Genomic DNA, 10,369 nt, shown 5'->3' on the forward strand with positions numbered 1-10,369 from the left:
TAGTATTCATGCATTTAAAGGTCCTTGAATTGTCTGAGAAATGGTAACAGTACCAACTTAGATTTTTATAAATAATGAATAAATATTTTAATACATAGGGCAACTGAAATAATTGTAAAAGAATAGATAAAAAACAAGCTAATAGGAATTATGAGTGGAATAATAAAATTAATACAAAAAGGGCAAGAAATTAGAAGAAATAAAGAATTGCTGGAACAGACAGTGGATTTAACCCCAAATAAACAGTATTTACATTAAGTACATAAAAGGACTAAAAACTTCAATTAAAATACAAAGATTTGGGAGTTCCTGCTATGGCAAAGTGGGTTAAGAACCTGACTGCAGTGACTTCAGTCACTGTGGAGGCACCAGTTCAATCCCTGGCCTAGCTCAATGGGCTAAGGATGTGACTCAGATTCAGTTCCTAGCGTGGGAACTTCCATATGCCACAGTAGAATATGGAATTTCCACTTGTGACATAGAAAAAATTTCAACCTGTATGCTGCTTACACACACTTTAAATATAGTAATATAGAAAAATTGAAAGCATAAGGATAAAAATATTAACATGCAAATAGTAACCAGGAGACAACTGATATAACAATATATAAAGCATGAAGCTTTGCTATATACAAAAAGAGGAATTTTATTATGATAAAAAAGGATTACTATACCAAAAAGATAAAACGATTCTAAATTTGAAAATCTATAAGAGCAAAGCTTCAAATCTTATAAAGCAGAAAGTGACAGAACTAACAAAATAAAATAGATAAATCCATAATTATAGTGTGGAATTGTTTTAATATAGCTTTATCTGACAGAACATGCATACCAAAAAAGTAAATAATAATATTGATACAAAATTAATAAGCATGGAAGATTTGAATGATGTAATTTACAAACTTAACACTAAGACTTATTTAAAATACTATATCTAATTACAGAATATATATTCTTTTCAAGGACACATGGAACATTTATTAAAATTGACTGTATGCAGTGTGATGAAAACAAGTGTCAGTAGCTTACAAAAGAATTAAATAAAATCAAACATGTTTTCTGACCAGTAAGCAGTACACTTCTAAATAATCATGGATCCAAACAGGAATCACAACAGGTATTAGAAAATCATTTTAACTAAATGCCAATAAAAATATTACAAATCAAAACATGTAGAATACAATTAAAATCAGACCCCAAAGACAATTTATCTATTAGAAAAGAAGGCTGGAAATGATTCATTTTATATAGAAATGAATTTCACAATAATGTTAGAAAGGAACAGTGAATTAAAACCAAAGAAAGTAGAACAATACCCAAGAAAACTGAGAATTCAGTTCAGTAAGAACAACAGTTAAAATTCAAAACCAAATCTCTAGACTCCAAATATAATGTTCATTTATCATATTATTTTGCTTCTCTGCCCCACACACCAACAAAATCAAGGCAACTAATTTGTAATAAAGCTCTGTAAAACCCTGAAGCTCTTAAAAGCAACTCTTTTGTTTTTATTACAGCCCTTTTCTCATAAAGATTCTTAGTATTCACATTTCTCTTATAAATACCAATTTTCCCTCTCTGAAAGTGTTAACTTCCTAGAACAAAGGAAACTATTAAATACAAAGACTAAAAGGAAGATCAATTTGAAAATGGATTTTTAAGAAGATAATTTTCTTTATATACATAAGATATTAAGAATCTGTTATCTTAGAAAATAAGAGAATAATGCATCTTGCATTCTTCAGAGGTTCCTACTATATATCCAACGTTATTATCTGCAAATGGTTCCAGTCAGCATAAAGGATAATGAAGACTTTGGGTGCCAAACATCAATACAGAATGATCTGTTTAATACGTAAACCACATAGTGCCATCAAACTTTTCTGGGATTCTTGAGCCCAGAATTAAAGCCTCTGATTTATTTAGGAAACTGCTCTTCACCATGGTGGATTTACTGCAAGGGTAGTTGTTAATATTGACTTCAAAAGTCAATGCCTATTGCCAGCACTTATTGAAAAGCCTCGGGGAGAACACCAGCAGTTAAAGAAGATAATGTTATTTATTGTTCATGGTGTGTTTCCTTCCTCACCTCTCCTCCCCCTGCCCTTTTTTGGCCATGTGATTTAGTAAATAGACTGGTCATGGTATGGAGAGCTCACACCTCATCATCCCCACTTCTCATCATCTCTCCAGTGCCTCTCAGCCTTTTCCTGGCAAAGCTCAATATATATCCTCTGAGATGGCTTCCCAGTTCATGTTTAGATTTTGTTCTCTGATATGAATTGGGGTGATAGAACATGAACACCTACATTGTTTTTGTTAGTGGCCATGGGCTAGCTTTCCAAAGATACAAAGCTACCCATTTGTTCAATAAATAGACTATGTTTAACACTGTGCTGAAGCCATAGTCATTGCATCTTAGAGCAAAATATACACAGAATTCAAAACAGTGGATTATTCTATTTTTATCCATACCCTCTTCCCTTAGCTTCTGTGATACCACACTCCTAGCTGTCCTCCAACCATGTTGGTCAATCTTTCTTTTTCTCCTTTGTTGGAATCTTCTTCATCCCCATTTCTAAATGTTGGGGTTCCCCTCCTATACTGTTGGTGAAAATTTAAGTTGGTACAACCACAATGGAAAACAGTATGGAGGCTGTTTTAATTCTACTAAAACAGAATTACCATATGAATCAGCAATCCCACTCCTGGGCATATACCCAGACAAAACTGTAATTCAGAATGATACTTGCACCCCTATGTTCATAGCAGCATTATTTACAATAGCCAAGACATGGAAACTACCTAAATGTCTATTGACAGATGAACAGATAAAGAACATGTGATACATATATACAATGTAATACTACTCAGCCATGAAAAAGAAATAATGCCATTTGCAGCAACATGGATAGACCTAGAGATTATCATACCAAGTCAGTCAGAGACAAATAGCATAAGATATCACTTACATGAATAAGAATGATACAAAAGAACTTTTTCACAAAACAGAAACAAATTCACGGATTTCAAAATCAAGTTTAGGATTACCAAAGTGGAAACTGTGGGAGAAGGGAATAAATTAGGAGGATGGGATTAATATATGCACTATACTATACATAAAGTAGATAACTAAAAAAGACCTACAGTATAACACAGGGCAATCTACTCAATATTCTATAATAACCGAAATGGAAAAAAAGAATGGATATATGCTTATGTACAATTGCTTTACTTTGCTGTACACCTGAAAGTAATACTACAGTAAAATTAAAAAAAAAATCAGTTTACCAAATTCTTAGTCCTACTTTTAACCTGGGTACAGTATAGTATTTAAAGTCTTTAACACAACAATAATGGCTTTGCCAGTACACTCATATCTTGTTTTTAAAGCAGTTCAATAATTACTTACTACTTCTCTCTACCTGCTGGGGCATGCAGTAAAGTTGCACATAATAGATACCTAACAACTATTTGTTTAATTTTAATCAATCTCTCCCTATTCTACTCACTAGAGCAAACAGATCTAGTCAGAGTGGCCCACCTCCCATTTTCTTGAATTATTGCCACTTAAAAGCAGACTAGAAAAAAACTGAAAATCAAATTGAAGTAAGAGTTGAAAAAGATCTGAAACTGGCTGAGAGCTAGGTTTCTGGCTGATATTCTCATTAAGTTCCTCGTTTTCAACAACAGTCTTACACATTATTGCATTTGTATTTTTTACAAGTTCGGCTGTGCTGACTGAGGCAGCTTCTCTTCTCTTGAGACACTTAACTCAGTCTCCATGCCCAGTGCACATTTGAAGCTTTCCAATCACTCTTGGTCCCATCTGACTTTGCAGGTGAAATGCCAACTGGACTTTGGCATTGCCCTCAATTCTCTCCCAGCTGGGTGTGCTTTTCATTCAGAGACTGGGCATGTTTAGGACATGGGTAAATACCTCTAAGGTTGAACAGCACTGTCAAAAGCCAGGAACTAATTAATGCTTATTGAATAATTGAGGTGGGAGGGGGACAGGACAGTGGAAGAAAATCAGTAGTTGGACAGTTCCTTCATAGGCGCATTTAGGCCTTCATTTCCCCCTCCTTTGGCTACTCCCTCCCTAACCTGAGAACTCTCTTCTCCTACCTTGCACATTTCCCATGTTCTTTGGGGTTTAGGCTGGGTACTAAGTACCTGCCACAGTGCCAGTTGTTTTAAACAAACCATTTTCTGTGTCGTTGGCTCTTATTGAAAATTAACAAAATATTTCTTTAATTTTAATTTTAATTTATTTTTTAAATGATTTTTATTTTTTCCAACATAGCTGGTTTACAGTGCTTTGTCAGTTTTTACTATACAGCAAGGTGACCCAGTCACACATACATACATACATACATACATATTTGCACTCTTTTTCTCATATTATCATGCTCCATCATAAGTGACTAGATATAGTTCCCAATGGTATACAGGAGGAAGAGAACCAATAAAATATTTCTGAAGCAGAAAAAAAAAATACCAGAATTAGACATATGATTAAATGAACCTAATGTAGGCCAAATTATTAATCTGCTTATCTTGTGAAAATACTGCACAATGGGCATTAATGTTAAGACTTTTTCTTTGTTTTTTTTTTTTTTTTTTAGGGCAGCATATGGAGGTTCCCAGGCTAGGGGTCTAATCAGAGCTACAGCTGCCAGCCACAGCCACAGGCACAGCAACTCCAGATCCAAGCCTTGTCTGTGACCTACACCATAGCTCATGGCAATGCCGGATCCTTAACCCACTGAGTGAGGCCAGGGATCGAACCCGCAACCTCATGGTTCCTAGTTGGATTCGTTTCTGCTGTGCCACATCAAGAACTCCATGTTGAGACTTTTCATGTAAATGTGCATTTCATTTGAAATTCAACAAAGGAAAATTAAACAATAATGAATATTTATATTTCTTTTAGATTCTGGTCAATGATCTCCTTAAGTATCATTAAAAAACAAAACAAACAAACAAAAAAAAAAAACGCTGTATTTGGAATTAGAATTCCTAGCTTGGAGTTCCCATGGCTCAGTGGAAAGGCAACTGACTAGCATCCATGAAAATGCAAGTTCAATCCCTGGCCTCACTCAGTGGGTTAAGGATCTGGCATTGCTGTGACTGTGGCGAAGGCCAGCGGCTACAGCTCCAATTCAACCCCTAGCCTGGGAACATTCATATGCCGTGAGTGCTGCCCTAAAAAGACAAAAGAAAAGAAATTTCCTAGCTTAAGGCCCAGAGTTGCCTCCTAACTGTGTAATAGGAGATAAATCACTTAACCTTTCTAAGCGTCTCCATTGTTTTGTCTGCAAAATAAGGTTGCTGTTACCTGCTGCGCTTAAGTCAATTCTTATATTGGCTCACTGCTAGAACCATCTTGAGTAATAAGAAGTATACTCAGTCCCTTGTTGCCTTTTACTCTTCCAAGGCTAGGCTTTTCTAATCAATTAGCTTCAAGATCCTCACATAGCTCCCTGACGCAGCTAAATCACCCCACTTCACAAAGGAGCGCTGTGAAGATTTAAGCAGACTTTGGCACTGCCTATTAAAAATTTTATATAGAACATATTTGCTTTGCTTTTTTTAATTTGGGGGTTTTTGCATCCCTTTTTAGTAATCGTTGCTCTTCATTTGAACAAGATAAAATAAAAAGTGAAAGTGACACATTCCTAACTTCCTAAGCTTTCTCTCAGCGATGACCTTTATCAACAGTGTGCTCTGTACTTTAAGAACTTTATCAGTGCTTACTGTATGAGCTGGGGAGGCTAAGTACTGTAAGAAATAAAAATGTGTAAGTCCTAAAGTTACTGAAGTTTATTTTCTGTTCATGGGACAGGACTGGGTGGATGAGCATAGGCTGCTGATCCAGACAGAGGCAGTGCCATCTCCAGCCCTTGTTCAGACTCACCCTGCAGGTCATCTCTATTCCTGTGCTTCGATTACATATAGGTTTTCTTTCTCTTGGTTCCCTAGCCTCCCTAGCTTCCTGCTTCCCTAGCCACCTGCATGCTTGGGCCATAATTGTTTAGCTCAAAATTGTGTAATTCAGATTCACCCTCCCAGGCATGCTTGGAACTCACTCAGATTTGGGCTCTTATTTCATTCTTCCTTTATCAGAGATTTTTAGTACTTACCTCTATGCCTCCCTCGCTTTCTTTGACAAGATTATACCAGCTGCATTCACTTCTGACATGTGTCACCATTCAGCTAAACTACGGACAGTTCACAGTCCCTCCCCCTCTTTGTTTCAACAGAGATTTTATTTTTCTAGCTTTATTGAGATATAACTGACATATAACTTCACGTAAGTTTAAGGTATATGATGTATTGATTTGATACACATATATCGCAAAATGATTCCCACTATAGCAAGAGCTAACACCTCTATCCCATTCCATAATTACTGTTTCCTTTTTGTGTTAAGAACATTTAAGATCTCTCAGTAACTTTCAATGATATAATACAGAATTATCAGCTATAATCATCATGCTATACATTAGGTTCCCAGAATCTGCTAATCTTATAACTGGAAGATTGTACACTTTAACCAATATCTCCCCACTGCCCCACCCTGGTCCCTGGTAACCACCACTCTACTCTCTGTTTCTCTGAGTTTGGCATGTTTAGATTCCACGTATAAATGCTATCATGCAGTATTTACCTTTATCTCAGCTGAGATTTTTTTCTTTAAGTCATTGGTGAGCAAGTGTTAACTGACCTTACCTCAGAAAGCGGCTTCTTTTCCCTGGTGTTTTCTTGTGGTGTCTCTTGTCTTTTTTCCACTCTTACATTTTCCCTGAAAAATCCATCATCTCTTTTGTGTCTCTCCTCTCTCCTTGGAGCCTCTCCCACCTCTTCTCTTACAGCCTCCACGGGGGTTGCCAGCCTCATTTAATCAGCTGTAACCAATAGCAGTGTTTCATTTCCCTTTCATTCTCTACTCCTAAAACTGATTCGACTGGGCTACACTCTCTTTCATTGTGACATTCTCTTGGGCTTCTCTTTCAAGTCTGCTTGTTTGGCAGTGGTCTCGTGGAGTAATTTTCCAGACTGCAAACCACACTTAGATCGTTTTTAAAGTTTTCTAACTAGTATACATTTGATTGACAGCAGTTTGAATCCTCCTCCCCAGATGGAAAGCTCTGGCAAGGAGTTTATGGCTCATCATTCAGAGAGGGAGCACCTGGACTCTGCAGAGTTGGATAGTTTTACAGGGACAAGGCGGGACTGCAGTGAAACTGTGCAGTAAGGTAGCCAACCATCCCAGTTTACCCAGGATAGAGGGAGTTTCGGGGATACAGGGCTTTGAGTTTCAAGCTAGAACAAAATTTAAAATCTAGTTTAAAGTGAGTCTTGACAGGCAGGGTCTTGACTGGGTAAGAATCATGATATGATAGCTTAGGATTAGTGGAAACAACAAGGCAAAGATTTTGAGGTGAGGATTTCTAAGAGTCTTGGGATATAAACTGTTGAAGCATTGGTGAGTCTTTCAAGAACGTCCCATAAATGAACAATAAAGTTATTTCCGGGGGCAAAAGTTATACTAATGAAGACAAGGTACCAGTAAGAAAACTGAGGTGGGGGAGGTGGGAGATGGTTTCTGTTCTCAGATTTAATGCCGCACTCTCTTTCCCAAGGTCTGCTTCACATTCAGTATCTTTATCAAATAAGAAACCTAGTGGTTCTTTGGTTTTTTGTTTTTGAATTTTTCCAAACATCACAGTACCTCCAACCCCAAGTGTCCATTGTCTGCTCTAGCTTTCCTTCCGCTCAGGAGAATAACAATAATAAAACTACCATCTATAGAGACATCACTGCAAGCTAGGACACACATCAAACCCCTTATAGACATTATTTAATCCTTACAAGAGTCTTATGAAAGCGCCACTATTATTGTCCCTCTTTCACAAATGAGGAAACTATGGCTCAAAGAGGTCAAGGAACTTACCCAAAGTCATGTAGCCAGAAGTGGCAGAGCCAAGATTTGATCTCGGTTTCATCCGACTATTTAGTAAGAAAAAGGAATAAATTACTAGAGTTCCCATTGTGGCTCACTGGATTAAGGATGCAGTGTTGTCTCTATGAGAATGTGGGTTCAACCCCAGCCTTGCTTAGTGGGTTAAGGATCCAGCATTGCTGCAAGCTGTGGTGTAGGTCATAGATGCCGCTCAGATTCGACCCGTGGCCAGGGGACTTCCATATGCTGCAGGTGCGGCCATCAAAAGAGGAAAAAAAAGGAGTTCCCATCATGGTGCAGTGGTTAACGAATCCGACTAGGAACCATGAGGTTGCGGGTTCAATCCCTGGCCTTGCTCAGTGGGTTAACAATCCGGCGTTGCCGTGAGCTGTGGTGTAGGTTGCAGACGCGGCTTGGATCCTGCGTTGCTGTGGCTCTGGCGTAGGCTGGCAGCTACAGCTCCGATTAGACCCCTAGCCTGGGAACCTCCATATGCCCCAGGAGTGGCCCAAGAAATGGCAAAAAAAAAAAAAAAAGGTGGGGGGGAGGGAGGAAATTACTGATAAATGCTACAATGGGGAAGAACCTCACAGACATCATACTAACTGAAAGATGCCTGACGCAGAAGACTATATGTTTACGATTCTGTTTATGTGAATGTCCAGAAAAGGCAAATTTAGAGGCAGAAGGGAAATCCAGTGGTTGCTAGGCATGGGGCAGGGGGTGGGAATTAACTGCAAATGTGCATATGATTAATTTTGTCATTGATGGACATGTTCTAAAACTGGATTGTGATGATGATTACACAATTCTATAAGTTTCCTAAAAATCATCTAACTACATCTAAATTGCCATACATGAATTTTATGGAAATTCTCAATAAAACTGTTTAAATCTTCTAGTTGTGGTACATATACACAATGGAATATTACTCAGCCATTAAAAAGAATGAAATACCAGCATTTTTTGCAACATGGATGGACTAGAAACTATCATGCTAAGTGAAGTCAGACATACAATGAGCCACCAACATCAAATGCTTTCACTGACATGTGGAATCTGAAAAAAGGACAGACTGAACTTCTTTGCAGAACAGATGCTGACTCACAGACATTGAAAAACTTATGATCTCTGGTGGAGACAGTTTGGGGAGTGGGGGGATGTGCTTGGGTTGTGGGATGGAAATCCTGTGAAATTGGACTGTTATGGTCATTATACAACTACAGATGTGATAAATTCATTTGAGTAATAAAAAAATTTAAAAATAAAAATAAATAAATAAATAAATCTAGTTGTTACCATCAACAACTAGATGCAAGTTCCTTCAGGAATCAAGCCTTAAGTACCAAACTACCAAGAAGGGGATAGACTATAGGTCTTACTAAGTTCTACCCTCCTCATATAAGCCTAGGGAGGGCCTTTAAACTCTTTTAACCCATCTACACATGTTGAATACATTTAATTCTACCAGTGAGAGCCTATTTCTAATAGGCACTGATTTCACTAATGCTACTTGTGCATTTTGATTAGCACATATATAAACCTAAGTATATAAGCTATAGACTTAGGTGATATCTCCGCAATGCTGAAGAGCTTTAAATTACTGATATAGAAAAATAAACCGAATGAACTCTTAATATTCACTGCCTCTACTACTTCTGAAATAGCAATGGACAGAGGAACCTCCCTGACCTTATTGCTCGCTGCTGTCATCCATTATGTAATCCACTCAAACCTCCACTCCAGGGCCAGGTTCCTTGTTATTGTTACAATAAAGATATTTGCCCTCAACAAAACATTGGAGAGGTTTTCCATTTCTATTTAAATCTAAAAGGAAAGAAAGATGCTTTGAGACCATGAATAAGAGAAAGGTCGCTCTCAAATTTAAATGGATTGAAACGAAATCAACGATGAAAGAACTGAATAGCCATTAGGTCCTTGAGAGGAGCCAAAAATAGCTTGTTGTTGATGGGACTGACTCTGGCAAAAAAAGTCTCTGGGGCACCATATTAATGTGTATTCTTCTCATGAACATTTGTTACACATGATTTTTGTGGTTTTATCTTTCATAAGAACAGAAATGGATATATTATAGTGACTATGTTCCTTATAACTTTTACAGAGAGATTCGGAATACCAGAAGCTTAACGTACATAAACCCTGGTGCCCTAAAAGATCTCCCCCTTCTAAAGTTCCTGTAAGTATTAACGTCCATCACATCCTACCCTTTTTATTTATTTATTTATTTATTTATTAGGGTCATACCCGTGGCATATGGAAGATCCCAGGATAGGCATCGAATCAGAGCTGCAGCTGCCAGCCTATACCACAGCCACAGCAACACCAGATCTGAGGTGCATCTGCGACCACTGCTACACCTTGTGGCAACACCCACTCCTC

At 37.7% G+C, this 10,369-nt stretch overlaps 1 protein-coding gene across 5 annotated transcripts in view; it reads left to right on the forward strand.

The window, feature by feature from the left end:
- TSHR (thyroid stimulating hormone receptor) overlaps positions 1-10,369 on the forward strand; it is a 157,676-nt gene that overhangs the window by 89,730 nt on the left and 57,577 nt on the right. For 3 of the 5 annotated variants that reach the window (XM_021098307.2, XM_021098308.2, NM_214297.1), the window contains 1 exon segment: positions 10,092-10,166. The exons of the other annotated variants lie outside the window; for them this stretch is intronic. In XM_021098307.2, coding sequence (XP_020953966.2) covers positions 10,092-10,166 — 75 coding nt within the window. 5 annotated transcript variants of the gene reach the window in all.

This window comes from Sus scrofa, chromosome 7 (assembly GCF_054392235.1).
Source record: "Sus scrofa isolate SSC_HxYL_T2T_F1_AM1 chromosome 7, Sscrofa_HxYL_maternal_Yorkshire_Landrace_v2.0, whole genome shotgun sequence".
In the NCBI taxonomy this organism is placed as follows: domain Eukaryota; kingdom Metazoa; phylum Chordata; class Mammalia; order Artiodactyla; family Suidae; genus Sus; species Sus scrofa.